Below are 25,139 nucleotides of genomic sequence, written 5' to 3' on the forward strand. Positions count from 1 at the left end.
CACAGATGTCTTAATCAAACATGCATTTGACCTTGTGAAACCTATTTGGAGAGATTAGAGCAGGTTAAACCAAAACAGAACTGTTGTACAGAGGGCACTGAGGGTTTTGGAGGAATGTGTGAGATGCTTCAGAGAAAAATAGCTTTTTGACAGGGATGAATGATTGATTTGGTTACATAACCTGAAGGAGTAGGCCTTGCAGTACACAAAACACAGAGAGAACTGTAAAAGTGTCAATCACAGGGTATATAGACGGAAAGCGTGTTCAGTATACCTGGTCTTCCAGGTATCACATCAGCCATGCAAATCCTGTGAAGTTCGATTGTTGCTTCAGGTTAGGTACACATTTTACTTGACTTCTCTAAAATCTAAAAATGACACATAATAATACATTTACATGGCCACAATTACTTAAATATATGTTAAATATAAATTGTAATCAGCGGAGCTCAATTAAATATATTTTGGAAAAAGAAAATATATTTATTTTCAACCTTCTCGTACCAAAATATATTTAATATGATTTCAGAGGTAAGAAAATACATTTCCAGTCTCAAAGTAGCCTTTAGATTTAGGCTAAATGCAAATGTGGATTTGATGCAAACTAGATTCAGAATAATTTAATGATGTTTTTTTAATAAGTAGTACATTTTTAAGAACATTGTAATATGCTCTTTTTATTCAATTGTGTTAAATGTGTTGCACGTTATTGACAACAAATTATTTTTTCTTCAAATATGATATGTGAATTTATTTTTGAAATATGCAGAGGACAAAATATATATAAAAATGAATAAACAATTATATTTATATTTATTAAAATACATTTTCAAGCATATGCAAAAATATATTGGTTGAAAATATATTTTGAAATATATATATATATATATATATATATATATATATATATATATATATATATATATATATATATATATATATATATATATTTATTTATTTATTTATTTATTTATTTTTTTGTATTGTCGGGAAATATATTAAAATATATAAATAAAATATATTTGAAGATATCTTTTGCTGTATGGGTTTGCTCCTGTATTTCTTTTTTAGAAGTTGATTAATCAAAGGAGGGTAGATGTTTTGGATTTTATATTTACCTAATAGATTAAGACATTTTTGCTATACAAAGGCATCACATATAATCTTTTTTTCAGTATTGCATTGCAAACAGACTTTTAGCTAGATGGAGGGAATCCATCTTCAAAGTTTTGTGCTTTGATTGGCACATTACTCGCTTCAGTGAACTGTCAGAATTCAGCCTAATTTAATTGAATACTAGATTCATAATGTTCACAGCCTTTATTATTTGAGTTAATTAGGTTCATTAATCTGGGATTTCTGAGTTAAACAGATGAAGCTCTGCATTATTGTAACAAATTCCTTTGAAATTATTCTAGCTTTCTTGACAGCAGCGTTCTGACTCATGATTATATAACGTAAGAAAAAAAAATACAGAATGTATTTTGGCGTAGCAGTGTTATATTGTAATTTAGGCCTTGTTTGTTGGTTTCAATTACTCTTATAAATAGCAAACTGAATTAGCAATTGGCAGCCTAATTTAGTAAATTAAATCAGTGTTTGAATTGTTTAAAATTATATAAACTAACAAATAGTTTTTTTGTTTTGTAGTGTGTTTCCTTTTTAGCAAGAGACATGCACAAAAATCTTTTTGCTAAATAAATGAATATGTAAATAGATACTGTAAATAAAATAATAATGAAAAAATAAATTAAGTAAATTTGCACTAGTCTTTTCAACAGATATTACAAATAAATATATATATTATAATTCTAGAACATGCATTTATTTGAAAAAGCTTATTTGTCTGAAAAGTATTTCTAAGATTACTGAAAACTTTATATTAACTTTATATTAACTATATTACTTAAATTGTTAGTAACATCTATCCCTAAACAATCATTTTACATTTATAAAACTATGTGGTTTTAGTTTAAAATACTCAACACTTAAAAGTTTTGTAATATTCTTTATCATGTTTTTAACATTTTACAAGTTATTCTTATAATCCTTTGAAATAAAAAAATCATCGTCCAATCATTTAACTACATTATTATGTCATCAATCCAATGGTCACAAGATGAGAATGAAAACCTCCCCAGAGATTTACAATGGATCTTCTATTATGAAAATGGTATGGAAATTATGTTGCACTAGCTCAAAGAGAGCACTATATCCATGTTAACAGACACAATGAACACATTATCAATGACAGGAAGCTCTTCAAATCTCAATAAATATTTATAATTAAAAAAGAGAAAACTTAAAAATAAGCTTAACAAAATAACTTAAAAAAAGAAACCTCTAATAAACAAACCCCTTTATATACACTATAAACTTTTTATCAGAAGAACAATGAAGTACTGCACGTACTGTACATAGTAGAACTGCTCTCCAGCAGGTTCATGTTCTGTAATTACATAAGTAAATTGCAGATTGACGAAATGACATTTTGTGACAATTATTAAGTATCAACAGTGCACACATGAAAGTAAGCACAAGACACTATAAAATACATGACAACTCAGTTTGCATAGGAGTACATTGCACTCATGACAAATATGAACAAAACAGAATGTGTTACGAAGGCTAGCTGTCACATGGGGCTGTCACAAGAGCGATATCTCAGCAAACATAAGATTTAGAGTCAAATTACACAGACATCTTTTTTCTTTAGAAGGGGTTTGTATTTAGTTTGAACATATAGTTCAAAGCTCTCCATTTTCATTCATTCTGTTCTGCAAAGTAAAGTTCCAATATCATCATATCTTTGCTGTATCTATCTTGCCTCATGGTAATAAGTAAACTTTTGTGAATGTGTGAGGCTTTTGATTGATTAGCCGATAAAGGTATCTAGAAGAATACAAATTAGGCCTACTGAATAAAATAATGAGATGACAGTTTGCAACATCAAGTGCATGTTTTGCACATGTAAAATAACCGGATGCCTCACACATTATAAATACAAATGGCTGTGCTTTCTCTTTTATTAAAAATAAGGTGGATTGGGTTTACAAATCAGCACTGTAAAATCAGACTAGCATCAACAGTCAAATATACAACGAAAACTAGTTTCACCTTTACTAATAAATTAAGATCACATGCCACCTTACTCTAGGCCAGTGGTTCTCAACCTTTTATTCCAAGGCCCCTCTCCTCTCCCAATAAATACTGCAAGACCCCCCCCCCCCCACCTCCAGTCTTTTCTATTCACAAAACCTTAGTATTCAATGGTTTTTACTTTTAAATTCCATGTAATTATTTTTAAACAAAACAAATTAAACATTTTTGCAAATATACTTAGTAAAAAAAGTCACAGCAAATATTCTTTACAACTTAAAAGTACTAGGTGAAAAAAGTACTGTTTTAGGCAATATCTTGTAGGGCACTTCAGGGCTAGATGTCACACTTTCAATTATAACTTTATTTTGAAAATCCATTTCTGCACAGATACGTACCTTAAAATCATGACTATTTCATGACAAAAGCTATTTCCACCATAAAGCAGAAGAAAGTTTTACTCAACACACCCTTTTTTATAGGTTCAAAATTACAAATTTGAAAACACTTTACAAATTGCCTCAGTAAAGATGTGCAACCTTGAATCTTGTTGCAATCCTGTTTCCAATCCAGATTCACGTGCTTTATCGCTGTGTTGAACACACACGTCACTCAATGACAAAGGACCACGCCCTGCTACACCGTAACCCCGCCCTCTTCTCCAGTGAAGGTCTCCACTGCCCAAGCCCAAACTCTGCCATTCTCCATAGCCCGGAGTTGAAAGCACACTGAGGGAACCCAGCACGGTGTGACAGAAAGAGAGAGAGCAAGTGACAAAGTAACTAATAAAACCAGTGAAATATACAGTGAGGCTTCGTGCCTTGAGAAAGAACGACAGAGTACACGAATACGTTCAAGTTTGGTGAAGAAAACGTGGTGGAAAAGTTTTCTGGGCTGTGGCAGAAAGCTGTGGACCGCTGAAGATGCCAGAGCAAAGGTGTTGAACCTTCCAGGTGAGTTTGTGTCTCTTGAGGTTAATTAGTTATGCAGCTCTGGCGAGAGACGCTCACGATGCATGCATGAAGTACTACTTTTCCAGAGACTGTTTCTGAATTTATTATATGCTTATGTGTGTAACATCTGCTGATTTGGTTCTTAGAAAGTTTGTTGTATCGCACTAAAATCTCACAAACGTATCAGCATCTGTATCGTTGAACATGAAGAGGTGGTGGGTGTGTATCTGCTGCGTAGTTGTCATCTGGTGCGCACGTTTTTTCCTCCAACAGTACCAAAGAATATTAAAGTTTGCAATTGTTCAGAATTCAGCGTTTAGTTTCTTAAACTTGACCTGCTGAATCACTGAGAAGAAACTGGGTTGACAATTAAGGCAAATTTTCTATGGGGTTTTGCATTTCATGCAAAAGATACACCCAAGTTAAAATGGACAAGAATGACTTTGGTTGTATGGTTTTGCCCACTTTGTAAAATAAAACGAATACATTTGGTTCACAAGAACGCCATACTTGTATTAGTATTTAGTAGTAAATTGTAAAAAGTGAATTAAACTAATGCCACACATCTATCGATTTTTTTTTTTACTTTCCTCTTGAATAGGAGCATTATCCTGCCACACTGAATCTGGACATAGCTCAAGGTTTTTTGACAAAGTCAGCACATTTTCTGCACTGTGGGTGAATCGTTGTTTCATATGTCTTTGCCATATGAAATTTTGATTTGTTTAAACATTCCTGTTACTCTTATAAAACGTGAATGTTTTAATTTGATTTAATTTGCAAAGCCTGTCACATTTTACCCTGATTTTCTCAACCTGGCCAGAGTGTGGGTATAGGGAGTAAGAGGGGTGAAGGGAGGAGGGGGTAATGGAATGTAGTGGTTTGGAAAGACTTACTAATTGAGTCCAGGTTTGAAACACAGAGGGGGAAAGTAAGGCTTGCTATAGAGGAGAAAGAATGAAGTGTTTTATTCACGCCAGACTGCGGCATGACTTTAGTAATGGAGATGTTGTGCAGTAGGATGACTGAAAGTTTGTTATATAAGAGAATGAAATGAATAGATGGGTAAGAGGGACAAAAAGATAAGTGCCGATAGTTTGGTGATGTGTATGGAGTGTTGACATCCATGAAGCTGTTTTGCAGTTTATCTGATTTATCTTTTAAAAGTGAGCAGATTTTGTCACCATCCCCCTCTCCTGCCACACCCAACGATTTCTTCTGTTATGTCAGGACAGATGAGTCCATAGCAGAATAATAATAATAATAATAATAATAATAATAAATCACACAGTAATAATGCACTATTTTAAAGTTGTGCTAGGGTAACTTTAAAAAAATAGAAGTTAATATGTTTTTTTTTAATTCTGTATTGTGGTTGCCTCATTCATGTCTAGCAGTGTCTTTCAACCTTGGTTGCATTTGAAGGTTACAATGTGTTGTTTAAAACAGAACACAGAGCTTCTTGCTTATCTTTAAATGATTTAGGATTTGAATGTTGAATAGAAACATGGTTTTGTGGTCTGTGTGTCCTTATCTGATGCGTGATTGTCCTGGAAGTTTACAGTGGAGGCAAAACTTTCTCCTCTGTGTTGATAGGTCAGATTAGGGTGTACTTGGTAGGACCATCTGTTTCAGTGTGAAATGAAAAGAGTCTGGACTTCTGCACACTTCCTTTGTTATTTCCTTGTCAAGGACTTGTGATGGTAACGCCAAGGGAGGAGTGGCAAGCTTTTGTAGCGGAGTATTTCATTCACTGTTTGTTTGCTTACTCACTTCTTGATTCTTTATTAGATTTTTTTTTCATATGGGTGCAGAGTGATGGAAATCAATTCTCTGTGAAATTGTGATGATGATCCATCGCAGATAAGTTGTCAGCACGTTGCCGTACAGGATGTAGGCATCATTTGAAGAGTTTTGAAGTCTGATATGAAGACTTGCATTATCTGGGTACGTGTCTCCTGTCCAGACAGACCCTGGAGTTATCATCATTCCATTGTTGAAAAATACAGAAGCTAAAACAGAGACATTGGACAATATACTGCGTTTGCCAATATGGCTCTGAGTCAGAGTCAGGCATTCATATTTCATCATTTTCCATAAAAATAAAACTGTTGTAATAGTCTGACACACATAAGCCTTAATCAAGGGCAGATTTGTATATTTTATGCCAAGTTGTTTTTGAGCCCTAATCTAGTTTTTCAACAGGAGTTAAGAGCTTATATATATATATAAGTTATATAATAAGTTATATATTGTTATTGTTATTGTGGTTTTTGGCATTTCCAGTTGATTCCATTTACTGCCTTATAATTACAAAAAATCGTATCAGGTTTTTGTATTGCTGTCAAAGTGCAGAATGTTTAAATGAATATATTTAAATATATTATGTTTATTAAATAGCATTATATTATTATATACTTTAGACCTCATATCATCAGATCTCTTCTTGTACGTGTGCCTACGGCATATGATAAACTTTACTTCCATTATACTTCTGAAATTCAGTTTTGATTACTAGATTTAATTTGTTGTCGTCCTTGAAATAGAAGATACGGTCTGCATTTCATTAAAGTTTAGGATCACATGACAGTAGGTTTCAATGTCCGTCCAATGACTTTAATGCCTCAATTATTAAGTCTTCTTGTTTTTAGACAGTTACTTTTTGAAATGACATGCTTTATATGCACAAGCCATAATTTAATGATGCAACAAGTAGATGGGTTTTACTGTAGACAACTTGACAAGACTAACTTGAATGACGTGTAGCAATTATTTCCTGGTAGCCACAACTGTCATTACTGCATTATATTATGGATTAAATGTTGATTTAGGTTTATTGTGCAAATTTTTTTTTTGTGCTAACTAATCTTCCATATCAATGAATTACAGTTAAGACGTGTTGTAGTGACATTTGATATGTTTTCATGGTTCTGGTGAGTAACAGAAGAGCTGCTTGTGATGATTCTTAAATTATTTCAGTTCCACACTTAAAAACTATTAAAATGACAAAAGTACACAGCAAGGCCATAATTTATCACTTCTAATGCATTCCGAAGTGTGCTGTAAGGCAATTCAAAGATTGGCATGTCTAGGCGTAGACTAATAGTCTGACTACACTACAGCTTGTACTACATCACTCCAGTAATGTAGGTATGCACGTCTACTTGTTTACAACAGACCAAGGATACTGGCTGCAGAGGTTGGATTACTCCATGTGCAGTTCACATGAGGTTGTTTCGAGTTGAATTGTAGATAAGCAGAGAGTTGGATGTTTCAAACCACGTGCATTTTCACTTCTACAAAAGACTTGGCAGTGGCAATACAGACCTAACTATAAAACCATCTGATGGCTAATGAAATATAATGCACCCCGAGCTGGTAAGACCGTGCCATCAGTCATCACTATGTATTTGATAGTTGACTGACTCATATCCTTTTGACTTGCGTTGTTAACAGAATACATAAACAATTCAGGATATACAAAAACATGACTGAATGCAAGTGAAAGCCTTTAGCTAATATACATGTATCTATTTTTTTAATGTTTCTATACCATTTCAAGCATCAACATGTTATTTAATGAAATTCACTACAGCACAGCTTTATTGTTTTATCTTTGTCTTCTATTTATTCTTCTAAATAGGTGATATCTCCACAATAAGATTAAAAGCGTACATCGGTGCACGTGAGTTTGGTCACTTGTGGGTTTGAATTGGAATCCATGTGGAAGTAAAAGTGGAACTTCTAACCAAATACTAGTTGTCCCTTTTTATGTATCGGCTCTTGCTTTGTCAGAAATAGCCACTCTGAGCATGTAATAGAGAAATATGACTAACACGTGTCACATTAAAAAGTGTCCTGTAATTTGCTTTGGAAAAAACGTGTATGCTAAAGATCGAGTAACCAAGTAACTCATGTTATTGCATTGTGCAATGACTGACTATATATATATATATATATATATATATATATATATATATATATATGTATATATATATATATATATATATATGTATATGTGTGTGTGTGTGTGTGTGTGTGTGTGTGTCATATTAAACATTACAGCATTTTAATGGAAAAAGTGTGGCATTAAACGCTTGCAGTGGCTTTTCTATAATTAGTGGTCTGGTTGTTTGCCCAACGATTCTATCACTTATCTAACACGCAGCATTGCTGAATCTTTATAGTTGTGCAATATCTCACATTTAAATTGAAGCACATTTATCAGTGTCATGAGGGGCTTCTGTTTGTATTTATAAATGAGTAAAAAAAAAATTAAAAAAAAATCTCAAACTGCCTTGGTCCATCAGTGGTTAGTAAGTGGAAACCATGAAAGAGTCCCCTGTTTCTGTTCCCAGCTCAGACCCACCGGGTGTTTGGGTAGAGAGTAGGACATTGCTTTGGCGTTATTCACTGCAGGGGAGACTGGGCACTTTTCCAGTTGGCCTGACGGCTCTATCAAGGAATGTGTGTGACTGGAGTCCTGGGTGGGGCTCGCAGCTCACTGTGTGCTATGTGCGGGCCGAGAGATGGTGTAGTTTCTCATTGTATGAAGGGTGTGTCCCCTACTTTGGATGTGCAATGTTTGCCGCCTGTGTTGTGCCATAAACTCTTTTCTTTTTAGAGTTGGACAGTTGTTGCCAAATGACATCTGTCAGATGGAAGCGTTGCGTTGTGATCTGACACATTTAGACCTGCGATTATGGTCGCATTTTGTTCTAGTACCAGTTTTTCTCATGCACGACAGTATAAAGTATATATAAGGGTGCTTATTCTGTGAAACTGAACTGTTTTAAAGCTAGATGGCATTCTTTAAAGGGATAGTCCACCCAAAAATGCTAATTCTGTCATTATTACTCACCCTCATGTTGTTCCAAACCTGTAAGACTGCTGTTCATCATCAGATCACAAATTAAGATATTTTTGATACATAAAGAGAGCTCTTATCCTCCATAAACAGCAAGGGTACTATCATGCTCAAGATCCAGAAACGTAGCAAGGACATCGGTAAAGTAATCCCTGTGACATCAGAGGTTCAACCATAACTTTATGAAGCTACGAGAATACTTTGTGTAAAAAAAAAAGAACCTTTATTCAACAATTCGTCTCCTCCTTGTTAACCTCCCGGCATTTCAGTTTATAGTGTAAACAATGTAAAAAATGTATCTGCGCGGCGCATAAGCTGTTTGAGTTCAGAAGATATTCTCCAAAATGGCGCTACGGTGATGTGGAGGAGACAAATTGTTGAATAAAGTCATTATTTTTGTTTTCTTTGCATACAGAAAGTGTTCTCATTGGTTCATAAAATTACGGTTGAACCCCTGATGACACATGGATTACTTTAAAAATGTCCTTGCTACCTTCCTGAGCCTTGATCGTGGTGGTACCCTTGCTGTCTACGGGAGGGTCAGAGAGCTCTCAGATTCCATCAAGAATACCTTCATTTGTGTTCAGAAGATGAATGGAAGTCTGACAGGTTTGGACATCATGAGGGTAAGAAATGAATGACGGAATTTAAATTTTTGGGTGAACTAACCCTTCAGCTCTTTTGAAAATTCAATATGCCTATGTGTAATAATTTGTCAGTAATCATCATATTTGTTATGTTCAGCTAGCTCCACCTTTAGTGAGGTGACAACAAACTTGAAACAACTAAGTACAGGGCTCGTAGGTGTCACCCGTTTGAGTGTGCACAGCTGCTCTGCCAAATATTGTTCTTTGGGAACAGTGTGACATCCTCGTCCAGACTGGCCTTTATCAGAGCGAGCCCATGACCGTTTCAGTCACAGCTCAGAAATAACCAACCGGGTAGAGAGAGGTTCTAGTAATGGTTTTCAAGACAAGATGTTGTACCCATTAGAGAGAAGGAAATCTTTCCTACTTATACGACTCCACAAACCTGTGAAGATCTGTTTACCTTAAAATAGCCGGTCATTTTCAAGACATATTGTGCACAGGGAGTGCAAACCCTCAAGTGAATGCTTTTGTATATTTAGAGCAAAGGTTGGTTGTTTTGAATGGGACAGAGAGGCACTTTGAGTTTAAATTAAATTAAAAAATTAAATTAAATTTATGCATTTAGCAGATGCTTTTATCCAAAGCGACTTACAGTGCATTCAGGATATCAATTTCAAGTTTAGTTAGAGTTTTCTTGGGGCAGCTATAAATTACCAGTTTTGATCAGTTATTAAGTTATCAGTTATTTTCTAGTAAAGTCAGTAACAGTGAAATAGTAGCGGGGTGAACTGATCTTGCTCTTTGTCACAGTGTTCACAGAAATGCAGATGTATCTTGTCTTATCATGCATCATTCCTATTATGGCCTAAAAGACTTGTTTATGAAATGAAACAAATTCCCAACATTTCTCTAGCCTAGACTCAAATGCTTAAAACTGATATCTCTTTGTCCTTAGCCTCCTCCATTCGTAAATGATCAAACGTTAAATTGGATTAGATACCACGGGACAGCTTTGAAGGCCATGAAGTGTGAAGGGCAACAGTTTACAGATTTAAAGAAAGTGCGTGAGAGTTGATGGTGCTTGTACTTTCAATTTTCTCTTCATAATGCCCCTCTGGGTTATAGGAGCATTAAGCTATATTTGGAGTTATGTAAAATGTCACCTGACTTAGTCTTATCAGTTTTGGGTAACTAGAGAGACACATTATTAAAGCAAATAATAAGTGGAGCAAATATTAAACTGTTTGACAGAGAGGAATTATTTCAAACGTGAGTTACCCATCTTAACCTTTTTATTAAATGAAATAAAAATGGACTGATGGTGGATAATGGTTTGATAATTTGGTTCGTGTGAAATTAAATGAGTGAAATGACTGCAGTTTAGTCTCCAGTGTCTTTTGCCATAACCATGTGACTTGAGGGGCTTTTAGGTGATCAAATAATGATTTGCATATTATGTTTCCTTTCCTGTGAGAGAAACTTACTTTAACTTTATTTCGCTTGCGGCAATTGACGGTTTCATACTTTTGGCAAGATTACAATGAACTGCTTGCAACATCTCATGTTTTTAGTTTACAGTCGTCTTTAATTGCTTCTTGACATCAAATGTTGCACACAAAGGTCTATGTGGCATTGTGAGAATTTAACTTGTTTTTAGTTTATTTGGTATCTAGTTTATGATGATATCTGACAAGCCATTTCACATTTTCTGTAGCTGCCCAAACATATTCCCAGTGTTTAGAGTGCAGGGTGGATTTGCAGCCATGTGAGGCTGAGTTTATTTTGAGGGAGTGATGCTGCTAATTGTATTTGACAATAATTAGTTATCAGACTTTAAATTTAAAGACAAATAAAAGTAATTGTGACTTTCAGAAGTCAGACTAGTCAGACAACTATCCAGAGGAAACGTTTACACTTGTACAGACATGTGTAAGCTTCTGTCTTTGGTACTTTTGGTTCGAAACTCCCCGTTGTGTGCGCTCGTACTGTAAACGTTTCAGTTGCTCTCTTAGGGCAAACCAACGTATAAATCCAAGTAGGGTGGGGCTGCGTTTTTGAAGGAAAAAAATGAAATAAATTGGGTCTGATCCAATAGCTTAAGGTCTCGAAACCATGCAAATAAAACTATTTTTATTAATAGCCTTTTACTTTGAAAGAAGAAAGTGTGGTACTTGAATTTAATTGAAATTACAATTAAAATTGTAATTGATGGTTTTGGATTGGTTTTGTCGTCTTGACTTTTTGATGCATGGAAATATTTACTTATAAATATTACATCTGATTTCCCTCTGCTTTTTTTTCAGAAGGAAAGAAAAAGGAAGACGGGGGAGAGTTTGAGCATTAGACTTGGAAATTCAGTAGGTCTCCTTATCCTCCCAGAGCTAAAGTAAACCTTGCAAGTTGTTTTATTCAACTATTTGTTTGGAATGTTAATGTTAGAATTTCTTGAACTGAGATTTGAATTCAGTTGAATGTTAATCATTAATTTCACCTTGAGGATTGCACAATGCTACCTACTGTCAACACTGAGAAACATGATACTGCTCATTTGATTCGTCAATGCTGTCAGACCAGCCGTTAAGAGCTGCTTATTCCCAGTACAACAATCTTGCTCATCAAGATTTTGCTCTTGAAAGTTATCAAATACACTGCAAAGATGCATGCTTGAAGAAGCATATTTGATTATTTCTTATATCCGATAAGTTAAGTAGATGTCTTGGGCGCTCCTAGTAAAGTTTGACCATCTCAGAAAGCGCTCTGTGTTTTTAATGTGATTCGTTTATTACATGCATAAAACATCAGCTATAAGACTAAACAGAACCATCTACCAATTAGTTGCTTTGACAGTGGATTGAAAGAAAGCATAAGCAGTAACATCCACTTGTCTTTCAGCAAGAATTGCAGGGTGTATGTTGTGTCACTAAATTATAATTAATGCACCAAACAGTCAAGGTTTATTATGTTAGGGCTGCACAATTAATCAAATTTCTAATCAGGATTACAATAAATGGATGCCACAATTATGTAATTGTTCAAAGCGGCTATTAATAGTTCAAAGTCCACTTATGTTATTTTGTACACTTAGGATATTTTTCTTTCTTTTTATATGTCAAGGGTTTTTCCATTTTTTTATTATAACATTATAATAACATTCATATTTTTACTTTTTTATTATAATTTAAAGAATAAACCAATTCGATGTATATTTGACATTTGAGGCTTAAAACTTTAGAAAAGCACTAAAGGTTTTTTCAGTTAGTGTTATCAGCTTGTTTATTTTCATATAAAATTATGACATGCAGTTGCATCAAACATTGGTTTAAACATCATTCAATGTAAATTGTGATAATCATAATTACAATTTCAGGGGAATATTCGAAAATGATGATTTTTGTCATAATTGTACAGCTCCATGTTCCCTCAACTTTTCAGATCCTCTTAGTCCTTTTTTTGTAACAGTAATTAAAATATGGGTGTTTCCTTTTTTCTAGTTTTGTTTGAGTCGATGCTCTTTATTGCTAGACTTGAAAGCTTGGTCTGTTTAAAAGGTCTTCATTAAAACTCAAGAGTTCACAAAGAGGTGTTGTATATTGTTGCTGATGTCTTATGATTGCACAAACACTGGTGCTATTATGAAAAGTCTGCTTACATGGATCATCGCAGATCATATGATTCTGGGCAAGGGCCAGCTGCTTTAAGCAAATACCGTCCAGTAATGCTCTGGTAGAGTGACATGGTTTATACCCCTGTGACAGCCAAAGGATAGCTCACTTATATAAAATAAAAGATAATCTGTGCTATACTTGGTGTCAGATTTATTTTGAGCTCAAACTCCATGGTTAAGAGAAAAGAAAGATGTGTGTGCTTGGGCACAATTCATGTGTCAGGCAATGGTTTGGTGGCATGTAATGTGCCTCTGCTGCTTCTTCGCTCCATGATTGTTCCATGTTTCAGTGATGGATGTACAGATCTGCCTTTTTAAATCATTTTATCCAGTTTGCTCCTCCTATGGTGCACTGTCAGATTTGTGAGAACAGCCTATGTGCAAATAATATAGTTGATCATAAAGGTTTAAAAAAGGGTAAAGGAAGGAGAACACGTGTGGTACAGTATTGCTGGTGTGACATCATGTTTAGATGCAGATCATAGAACAGTTTGGGAGTGAAATAATAATCTTTGGTCTGCTTGCTAGGGAGTTCTTAAGTACACAGCAATGTAGGTTTCCCCCGTCTCCTTTTGTAAATACCAGCTTTAGCCAACAATAATAAGCTGCTTTTTAAGGCTTGGGTTTCACGGCTCCTATTTCTCATGTGGACTTCTCCTGTGGAGTTTTACTTAAGTTAAGTTAATATTTGTTAAATGTAAAATATTCTGCATTATTCTTTTGCATTTGTGATGTTTGGCTAATCCTTTTTTAAAGCATTTAGAATGTAAGTAACATAAAGTAGATTTAAAAATAAAACTAACACAGGAAATATGGGTTAAATTATGCTAATGATGCTGATGATGTGTACGTTGAAAAGCTTTGGGATTTGTTGTCGCATGGCACAGGGTTGTCTTGTTTTCTTCTTAGAGCTGTTTATAATGTTAAAGCTATCTATCCTTTTATATATTAATGCCTCTAATAGTGCTTTAGTATAAATAGAATATTTGTGTACAATTCAGATGGATCACAGATGTTTTGTGGTCTGTGCTGCACTGTCGAGGGAAGCTTGATTAACTAACTCTCTCAACTGATCTGCTCTTGTACTATCGTGTCTCTGGAGTACATTGGTCGACATGGACACAAAACCAGGCTTCTTTTACCCCAATGGGAAGCATATTTAGTGGGAGGCAAGTGTGGTATTTATAATTTAGAGTGGAGAGAATGTTCCCATTCCAGAAAGGACACAGAATTTCTCTGGTCCAATATAAATCATTGTTATATTTTAAATGTTAAATGCATAAATCTGTTCAACTGAAACTTTTTTTTTTTTAATTCCTGAATCACCATATATATATATATATATATATATATATATATATATATACACACATAATGTTCAGACACATTATTGAGCAATCAAATATTTTTGTAGTGATCACTGAATTATTAATATTGCTACTTGTATCACACTTGTTAGTAAAGTAGGACATGGGACAAATTGACTACACAGCACTTTACTTGTGCTGTGTATTAAGCTTTTTTTTTTTTTCTTGACACTGGCAAATGTTTTCATAATTAAAAAAAACTAGCGCCTCATTTGCCAATGTTTAGTGAAATATGCTTGTAGGTGTTTTCATATCCATGAGCTCCTGTGTAATTGTGGGGTGGGTGATTGCGAGGGGATGATATCTATGAAACAAAGACCTTTGTGTTGAAAGCTGGAATGGCAGGCCCACGTCAGCTAAATATCTCTGAAGCTATGTTCACCAAGCTAAAACCTCCCAGATCTAAAAGCTATTGTCTGCTTTAGATTTTATGGACATCAGGTTTTTAGATCTTTAGAAATGTTTAATATGCATATGAAACTGAGCTTAATTAAATTTCCCCATGAAGTTTAGTGCTTTGTATTAGTGCTGGAGGAAATAATGGGAAACAGATCCTCTGTTATAACTATCACTTTTTTTTTGTTGGAGACTATATTGCCATCTAGTGGTCACAGTTTGATACTTATTTACCACTATAAAAAAATAATTTACGGTATATTGTATTGAATGAACAGCCTTAAACCTGTGTGTGAAAGCTTCATTTGAATTCAGGAAATTAACTTTATTTTTTATTTTTTTAAGGAAAGAACAAGGGCTGGCACGGTCCACGCTAGGGGACAGGCGAAGAAGTAACACATCAGGTACATCTTCAGGTAATTTACAGCAAATCACTGCAAACATGTTCAGGTACCAAGAAATACTAAGCACTTTTTATGGTTTATAACCTAATTGCTTTGCAGAAAAATTGCTTATGCTCATTTGAACTCATTCAAATTGAAACTGTATAATAGTCAACATATACCATTTTTTGGTATTGTATAACAGTTACTATGTTTCACTGTGTTTTATTGTGTAATGTTTTATCATATAAAATGTTTTTTTTTTAGGATGGCTGATGAGCAGGACACAAGGGAAGTGCTTTTCCCACAGTGGATGGGCGCTGATAAGCATGGGCTCACCATTGAACAAAAGGGTCAAGGAGAGATTTTTGTCAAAGAGGTGAAAGATGAGTCCCCTGCTGCACATACTGGGAATGTACATGAAGGTATGTAGTCAAAATAGTGATGCAATTTGCAAACAATCAGAAAACCTAATTTTCTAATGTTTTGATTGTCTGAACAACATTTACCACTGCCCTTTTGGTGTTGGATTATGCTATTGTAGTTCCTCCAAACATAATTTATCTATTTTGAACCATTTAGTTTTAACTTAATACTGCCCTTTGTCACAGGTGACCAGATTGTCGGGGCCACCATTTACTTTGACAACATGAGCTCAGAAGAAACAGCTGAACTACTAAAGACTCTAAACCAACATAAGGTTGGACTGAAATTACAAAACAAGACTGGAGACAAGTCACCTTGCCGTTCTCCAATGGGGACATTGTCATGGGAAGGACGTGGAGGGTTAGGAGGCTCTAGTTCAGACATTTTCCTGGTAAGGTGGCATCAGTGTTGGTCTATGATTTATAAGGCTATGAAAATGTGAATCAGTTATTTTAAAGTCTAGTCATTCAGCATTGGAACCAATGTATAAGAAGAATTATAAATAGCATAGATTTTAGTTTGATCAGTTTTTCAGTATTTAAAAAACATTTTTATTTACAGATTTTGATAATTAGAATATCATCAGAAAGTTTATTTATTTCACTAATTCCATTCAAAAAGTGAAACTTGTATATTATATTAATTCATTACACACAGACTGATTTATTTAAAATGTTTATTTATTTAAATTTTGATGATTATAACTGACAACTAAGGAAAATCCCAAATTCAGTATATCAGAAAATTAGAATATAACTTATGACCAATAGAAAGAAAGGATTTTTAGAAATCTTGGCCAACTAAAAAGTATGAACATGAAAAGTATGAGCATATACAGCACTCAATACTTAGTTGGGGCTCCTTTTGCCTGAATTACTGCAGCAATGCAACGAGGCATGGAGTCGATCAGTCTGTGGCACTGCTCAGGTGTTATGAGAGCCCAGGTTGCTCTGATAGTGGCCTTCAGCTGTTCTGCATTCTTGGGTCTGGCATATCGCATCTTCCTCTTCACAATTCCACATATATTTTCTATGGGGTTAAGGTCAGGCGAGTTTTCTGGCCAAACAGAGGTTACCATGGTCCTTAAACCAGGTACTGGAAGCTTTGGCATTGTGTGAAGGGGCCAAGTCCTGTTGGAAAGTGAAATCTGCATCTCCATAAAGTTGGTCAGCAGCAGGAAGCATGAAGTGCTTTAAAACTTCCTGGTATACGGCTGTGTTGACCTTGGACCTCAGAAAACACAGTGGACCAACATCGGTAGATGACATGGCAACCCAAACCATCACTGACTGTGGAAACTTTACACAGGACCTCAAGCAACGTGAATTTTGTGCATTTCCTCTCTTCCTCCAGACTCTGGGACCCTGATTTCCAAAGGAAATGCAAAATTTACTTTCATCAGAGAACATAACTGTGGACCACTCAGCAGCAGTCCAGTCCTTTTAGAAGCGAGACGCTTCAAGAGTAGCTTAACACAAGGAATGGGACAGTTGAAACCCATGTCTTGCATACGTCTGGCGTAGTGGTTCTTGAAGCACTGACTCCAGCTGCATTCTACTCTTTGTGAATTTCCCCCACATTTTTGAATGGGTTCTGTTTCACAATCTTCTCCAGGGTGGGGTTATGCCTATTGCTTGTACACTTTTTTTTTCTACCACATCTTTTCCTTCTCTTCGCCTATGTATTAATGTGCTTGAAAACAGAGCTCTGTGAACAACCAGCCTCTTTTGCAATGACGTTTTGAGTATTGCCCTCCTTGTGCAAGGTGTCAATGGTCGACTTTTGGACAACTGTCAAGTCAGCAGTCTTCCCCATGATTGTGTAGCCAACAGAACTAGACTGAGAGACCATTAAAAGGCTTTGCAGTTTTTTTTTAGTTAATTAGCTAATTAGAGTGTGGCAACAGGTGTCTTCAATATTGAACCTTTTGCCAAAATTCACATTTTCTGAGATACTGAATTTGGGATTTTCCTTAAGGCGGGCATACACTGTGCGATTTCTGTGCGATTTCGGCAATGTACCAACTCACACTGTACGGGTAGATCGCATGCGATGTAAAGCCAAAGCTCACGATTTTTATGCGCTCACTGTACGGTCCGATTGCCGAGTTGCGATTTGACTGCTCACACTATACGTGAGGAATCAACCGAATCAACACGTAGGATCCCTCAGAACCTGGATGTTCGTGGCTGTTTCAGAATAAACATGCTTTCCCGGTATAAATGCACTGCTTTGGTGATATGCGCAAAGCGCAATTATGTGTGCTGACACGTCCAAAAAAAAAAAAAAAAGGCGTCGGCTTATCTAGACGCGCAGGTGGCTGGGAAGACGTGGCCAATATGGTCAATCCATTTTGCAATGCGAACTGGAGGTAAGCAGGCGTTTTTTCCCCTCTTTTATTTTTCTTTTTCTTTGCCATAACTCCACAAGTTATCCCTCCATCACTTCAGTCCACACTATACGCTGTGTCAGGTGTCACCATGGTTTCGTTTATGGTTTCATGCACGCGCAGTGAGGGAAAGCGGAAAATCGATTTGTAGCCCTGCTTCAATAATGCGATACCCCAAGAGAGGCGACCAAAATTTCTGACATGTCAGAAATCCATCCGACCAACCGATTGCCAGTCGGGAGAGGCTTATCGCCTCTCATTTGCCCTTGTACACTGCACGAACACTACACGACAAACAACGCACGAAAATGCTGAAATTCCGACCCGAAAAAGAGTCGCACGAGTCAGAATTCGTCTCAAAATCTTTTAGTTGTCAGTTATAAACATCAAAATTGAAAGAAATAAACTTTTGAAATATATCAGTCTGTATGTAATGAATGAATATAATATTAGTGAAATAAATAAACTTTTGATGATATTCTAATTATATGACCAGCACCTGTGTGTGTGTGTGTGTGTGTGTGTGTGTGTGTGTGTGTGTGTGTGTGTGTGTGTGTGTGTGTATATATATATATATATATATATATATATATATATATATATATATATATATATATATATATATATATATATATATATAGCATATCATACTAATTTGTAATTTCCATTTCCTGTAGAGTGGGGATGACGAAGACTATAAAAGAATCTACACTAAGAAAATTAAACCAAGACTAAAGTCTGAGGATCTTGCTGAGGGTGTTGATGTACGCACAGAACGTCACAGCAGCACAAGCAGTGATGGTTGCACCATTACTACAATCACTCGTCGAATAACTACCTACACTGTGGATGTGCCTGGGGGACTAGTCAGCAGATTGATCACTCAAGCCCTGAGTTCAAAATTCAGGTTTTGCAACATGAGCAGTTGGAGGGGGATACTACTCCGATCAGATTACCACATAGTAGCCTTGTTAGTGGTGTACACAGAGGTATAAAAATGGGTGACATATCTCTTAGCGGGCCTCATATGACTGGCTCCTGTGTGAAGCACTGTAGCACAGAATCTTCCAAAACAACAAGTGAATTAGATGGTAGTGGGAAAGAAATTACATTTAATGTGTCAGACACTGGACTGTCAGGTGGAGAAGAACAGAGGGTGATAGAACATATTCGAAGGACTGAAGTTACTGCAGGGAGTAGTGAACACTCTGGCAACGTTACCATGGGGTTAGGCAAAGACGTGAAAAATATTTATTCTCCAAGTATGATGGGAGGAACTGAACTTTCTACAGTAAAGGACTCTCATGTTTCAGGTTTTTCCATTAGTGGAGATACAGGGGACACTATTGGGAGAGAATCTTTGTCTAAATTTCATAAGGATGGATCTGATGATAAAACCAAATTGTCTAAGGTTACCATAGATGTTCAGAGACCCAAGGAAAGTCCAAATGTAGAGGTGAATTTTAACAATCAAAATCTCAAAGATTTTAGTCAGAGAGGTTTTAGCATAACTGGGAATCAGGAAATTTCAGCTCAGGAACCTGATACAGTAGTAAGTCTCTCCAAAACTGATGTTAAAATCACACCACCAGATATGGACATTAGGGGTCTGGAGCTTAAAATTGATGGACATAAGGGTATAGTAAAAGATGTTACATTTGATGTGCCGTCAAATACTGCTCAAAGAATTTCTATGCCAGATGTGGATTTGAACCTGAAAGGACAAAAAGCTAAAAGAGATTTGTCTGCTCCAAATGTTGAGGGAGTCAAAGGTGACTTTACTGTTCCAAAGGTCAAAATACCCTCATTTGGATTAAAAACTTCAGAAGTGAAGGGTCCTGATGTTGATGCAAATCTTGTCAAAGCCAAAATGGAGATTAAAACACAAGATGTGGATATGAATACTCCAGAGCTTAACATTTTGAGATCTGAAGGAAAAGTTAAAGATCCCCAAATCAAAATGCCATCAATCTCTGGTCCTAAGATTTCAGTGTCTGAAATTAACTTAAATGTAAAAGGGTCAACACTAAAAGATGACATCAACGTGTCTACTCAAAAAGTGGAAGGAGATGTTAAGGCACCTAAGATTGAGGGTCCAGAACTTCAAGGTACTGATGGTCATTTTAAAATACCAAAAATGAAAATGCCTTCATTTGGAATCCATGCTTCAAAAGTAGAGGGCCCTGATGTTGATGTAAATCTTCCCTATGCTGACATGAAAATCAAAAGTCCAGAGCTTGACATTAATGGATGTGAGGCAAAGATCAACGGCTCCAAATTCAAAATGTCTATGCCAGATGTTGACTTCAACCTGAAAGGTCCAAAACTGAAAGGTGATGTTGACATGTCCATTCCCAAAGTGGAAGGAGATCTTAAAGCACCAAAAGTTGAGATTGAAGGCCCAGACATTGAAGGACCTGAGGGTCATTTTAAGATGCCAAAGTTCCACATGCCATCATTTGGAATGAAGGGTCCAAAAGTGGAGGGTCCAGATGTTGATGTGAAAATCCCTAAAGTCAATACTGAAGTTAAGGCACCAGATATTGACATTAATGCTCCAGAGTTAGACATTGAAGGTCCTGAGGGAAAAATCAAGGCCCCAAATTCAAGATCCCATCAATCTCTGGCCCAAACATTTCTATGCCAAATGTTGACTTCAACCTGAAAGGTCCAAAACTGAAAGGTGATGTTGACCTGTCCATTCCCAAAGTGGAAGGAGATCTTAAAGCACCAAAAGTTGAGATTGAAGGCCCAGACATTGAAGGACCTGAGGGTCGTTTTAAGATGGCAAAGTTCCGCATGCCATCATTCGGAATGAAGGGTCCAAAAGTGGAGGGTCCAGATGTTGATGTGAAAATCCCTAAAGCCGATATTGAAGTTAAGGCACCAGATATTGACATCAACGCTCCACAGTTAGACATTGAAGGTCCTGAGGGAAAAATCAAGGGCCCCAAGTTCAAGATCCCATCAATCTCTGGCCCAAATATTTCTATGCCAGATGTTGACTTCAACCTGAAAGGTCCAAAACTGAAAGGTGATGTTGACATGTCCATGCCCAAAGTGGAAGGAGATCTTAAAGCACCAAAAGTTGAGATTGAAGGCCCAGACATTGAAGGACCTGATGGTCGTTTAAGATGCCAAAATTCCACATGCCATCATTCGGAATGAAGGGTCCAAAAGTGGAGGGTCCAGATGTTGATGTGAAAATCCCTAAAGCCGATATTGGAATTAAAGCTCCAGATATTAACATCAACGCTCCAGAGTTAGACGTTGAAGGTCCTGAGGGAAAAATCAAGGGCCCCAAATTCAAGATCCATCAATCTCTGGCCCAAATATTTATATGCCAGATGTTGACTTCAACCTGAAAGGTCCAAAACTGAAAGGTGATGTTGACATGTCCATTCCCAAGTGGAAGGAGATCTTAAAGCACCAAAAGTTGAGATTGAAGGCCCAGACATTGAAGGACCTGAGGGTCATTTTAAGATGCCAAAGTTCCACATGCCATCATTCGGAATGAAGGGTCCAAAAGTGGAGGGTCCAGATGTTGATGTGAAAATCCCTAAAGCCGATATTGGAAGTTAAGGCTCCAGATATTGACATCAATGCTCCAGAGTTAGACATTGAAGGTCCTGAGGGAAAAATCAAGGGCCCCAAGTTCAAGATCCCATCAATCTCTGGCCCAAATATTTCTATGCCAGATGTTGACTTCAACCTGAAAGGTCCAAAACTGAAAGGTGATGTTGACGTGTCCATTCCCAAAGTGGAAGGAGATCTTAAAGCACCAAAAGTTGAGATTGAAGGCAAAGACATTGAAGGACCTGAGGGTCGTTTTAAGATGCCAAAGTTCCGCATGCCATCATTCGGAATGAAGGGTCCAAAAGTGGAGGTTCCAGATGTTGGTATGAAAATCCCTAAAGCCAGTATTGAAGTTCATGCACCAGATATGGATATCAATGCTCCAGAGTTAGACATTGAAGGACCTGAGGGAAAAGTGAAGGGCCCCAAGTTCAAGATCCCATCAATCTCTGGCCCAAATATTTCTATGCCAGATGTTGACTTCAACCTGAAAGGTCCAAAACTGAAAGGTGATGTTGACATGTCCATTCCCAAAGTGGAAGGAGATCTTAAAGCACCAAAAGTTGAGATTGAGGCCCAGATATTGAAGGACCTGAGGGTCATTTTAAGATGCCAAAGTTCCACATGCCATCATTTGGAATGAAGGGTCCAAAAGTGGAGGGTCCAGATGTTGATGTGAAAATCCCTAAAGCCGATATTGGAATTAAGGCTCCAGATATTAACATCAACGCTCCAGAGTTAGACATTGAAGGTCCTGAGGGAAAAATCAAGGGCCCCAAATTCAAGATCCCATCAATCTCTGGCCCAAATATTTCTATGCCAAATGTTGACTTCAACCTGAAAGGTCCAAAACTGAAAGGTGATGTTGACCTGTCCATTCCCAAAGTGGAAGGAGATCTTAAAGCACCAAAAGTTGAGATTGAAAGGCCCAGACATTGAAGGACCTGAGGGTCGTTTTAAGATGGCAAAGTTCCGCATGCCATCATTCGGAATGAAGGGTCCAAAAGTGGAGGGTCCAGATGTTGATGTGAAAATCCCTAAAGCCGATATTGAAGTTAATGCACCAGATATTGACATCAATGCTCCAGAGTTAGACATTGAAGGTCCTGAGGGAAAAATCAAGGGCCCCAAGTTCAAGATCCCATCAATCTCTGGCCCAAATATTTCTATGCCAGATGTTGACTTCAACCTGAAAGGTCCAAAACTGAAAGGTGATGTTGATGTGTCCATTCCCAAAGTGGAAGGAGATCTTAAAGCACCAAAAGTTGAGATTGAAGGCCCAGACATTGAAGGACCTGATGGTCGTTTTAAGATGCCAAAATTCCACATGCCATCATTCGGAATGAAGGGTCCAAAAGTGGATGGTCCAGATGTTGATGTGAAAATCCCTAAAGCTGATATTGGAATTAAGGCTCCAGATATTAACATCAACGCTCCAGAGTTAGACATTGAAGGTCCTGAGGGAAAAATCAAGGGCCCCAAATTCAAGATCCCATCAATCTCTGGCCCAAATATTTCTATGCCAAATGTTGACTTCAACCTGAAAGGTCCAAAACTGAAAGGTGATGTTGACATGTCCATTCCCAAAGTGGAAGGAGATCTTAAAGCACCAAAAGTTGAGATTGAAGGCCCAGACATTGAAGGACCTGAGGGTCGTTTTAAGATGCCAAAATTCCACATGCCATCATTCGGAATGAAGGGTCCAAAAGTGGAGGGTTCCAGATGTTGATATGAAAATCCCTAAAGCCAGTATTGAAGTTCATGCACCAGATATGGATATCAATGCTCCAGAGTTAGACATTGAAGGACCTGAGGGAAAAGTGAAGGGCCCCAAGTTCAAGATCCCATCAATCTCTGGCCCAAATATTTCTATGCCAGATGTTGACTTCAACCTGAAAGGTCCAAAACTGAAAGGTGATGTTGACATGTCCATTCCCAAAGTGGAAGGAGATCTTAAAGCACCAAAAGTTGAGATTGAAGGCCCAGACATTGAAGGACCTGAGGGTCATTTTAAGATGCCAAAGTTCCACATGCCATCATTTGGAATGAAGGGTCCAAAAGTGGAGGGTCCAGATGTTGATGTGAAAATCCCTAAAGCTGATATTGGAATTAAGGCTCAAGATATTAACATCAATGCTCCAGAGTTAGACGTTGAAGGTCCTGAGGGAAAAATCAAGGGCCCCAAATTCAAGATCCCATCAATCTCTGGCCCAAATATTTCTATGCCAAATGTTGACTTCAACCTGAAAGGTCCAAAACTGAAAGGTGATGTTGACATGTCCATTCCCAAAGTGGAAGGAGATCTTAAAGCACCAAAAGTAGAGATTGAAGGCAAAGACATTGAAGGACCTGAGGGTCGTTTTAAGATGCCAAAGTTCCGCATGCCATCATTCGGAATGAAGGGTCCAAAAGTGGAGGTTTCCAGATGTTGATATGAAAATCCCTAAAGCCAGTATTGAAGTTCATGCACCAGATATGGATATCAATGCTCCAGAGTTAGACATTGAAGGACCTGAGGGAAAAGTGAAGGGCCCCAAGTTCAAGATCCCATCAATCTCTGGCCCAAATATTTCTATGCCAGATGTTGACTTCAACCTGAAAGGTCCAAAACTGAAAGGTGATGTTGACATGTCCATTCCCAAAGTGGAAGGAGATCTTAAAGCACCAAAAGTTGAGATTGAAGGCCCAGACATTGAAGGACCTGAGGGTCATTTTAAGATGCCAAAGTTCCACATGCCATCATTTGGAATGAAGGGTCCAAAAGTGGAGGGTCCAGATGTTGATGTGAAAATCCCTAAAGCTGATATTGGAATTAAGGCTCCAGATATTAACATCAATGCTCCAGAGTTAGACGTTGAAGGTCCTGAGGGAAAAATCAAGGGCCCCAAATTCAAGATCCCATCAATCTCTGGCCCAAATATTTCTATGCCAAATGTTGACTTCAACCTGAAAGGTCCAAAACTGAAAGGTGATGTTGATGTGTCCATTCCAAAAGTGGAAGGAGATCTTAAAGCACCAAAAGTTGAGGTTGAAGGCCCAGACATTGAAGGACCTGCTGGTCGTTTTAAGATGGCAAAGTTCCGCATGCCATCATTCGGAATGAAGGGTCCAAAAGTGGAGGGTCCAGATGTTGATGTGAAAATTCCTAAAGCCGATATTGAAGTTAATGCACCAGATATTGACATCAATGCTCCAGAGTTAGACGTTGAAGGTCCTGAGGGAAAAATCAAGGGCCCCAAGTTCAAGATTCCATCAATCTCTGGCCCAAATATTTCTATGCCAAATGTTGACTTCAACCTGAAAGGTCCAAAACTGAAAGGTGATGTTGATGTGTCCATTCCAAAAGTGGAAGGAGATCTTAAAGCACCAAAAGGTGAGGTTGAAGGCCCAGACACTGAAGGACCTGCTGGTCGTTTTAAGATGGCAAAG

General features: G+C 37.1%; 1 protein-coding gene across 1 annotated transcript in view; it reads left to right on the forward strand.

Annotated features, from left to right (window-relative positions):
- The first annotated feature begins 3,787 nt into the window (after positions 1–3,787).
- Positions 3,788–25,139, forward strand: part of LOC113057802 (neuroblast differentiation-associated protein AHNAK-like) — a 29,441-nt gene continuing 8,089 nt past the window's right edge. Inside the window, 16 exon segments of the mRNA XM_026225323.1 lie at positions 3,788–4,052; positions 11,813–11,866; positions 15,282–15,352; positions 15,587–15,744; positions 15,931–16,136; positions 18,812–18,995; positions 18,998–20,725; positions 20,728–21,252; positions 21,255–21,446; positions 21,449–21,541; positions 21,544–21,704; positions 21,706–22,282; positions 22,285–22,633; positions 22,635–23,427; positions 23,429–24,127; positions 24,129–25,073. Coding sequence (XP_026081108.1) covers positions 15,588–15,744; positions 15,931–16,136; positions 18,812–18,995; positions 18,998–20,725; positions 20,728–21,252; positions 21,255–21,446; positions 21,449–21,541; positions 21,544–21,704; positions 21,706–22,282; positions 22,285–22,633; positions 22,635–23,427; positions 23,429–24,127; positions 24,129–25,073 — 6,609 coding nt within the window. The 5' untranslated portion in view covers positions 3,788–4,052; positions 11,813–11,866; positions 15,282–15,352; position 15,587.

Source organism: Carassius auratus, chromosome 39, assembly GCF_003368295.1.
Source record: "Carassius auratus strain Wakin chromosome 39, ASM336829v1, whole genome shotgun sequence".
NCBI classification, from domain to species: domain Eukaryota; kingdom Metazoa; phylum Chordata; class Actinopteri; order Cypriniformes; family Cyprinidae; genus Carassius; species Carassius auratus.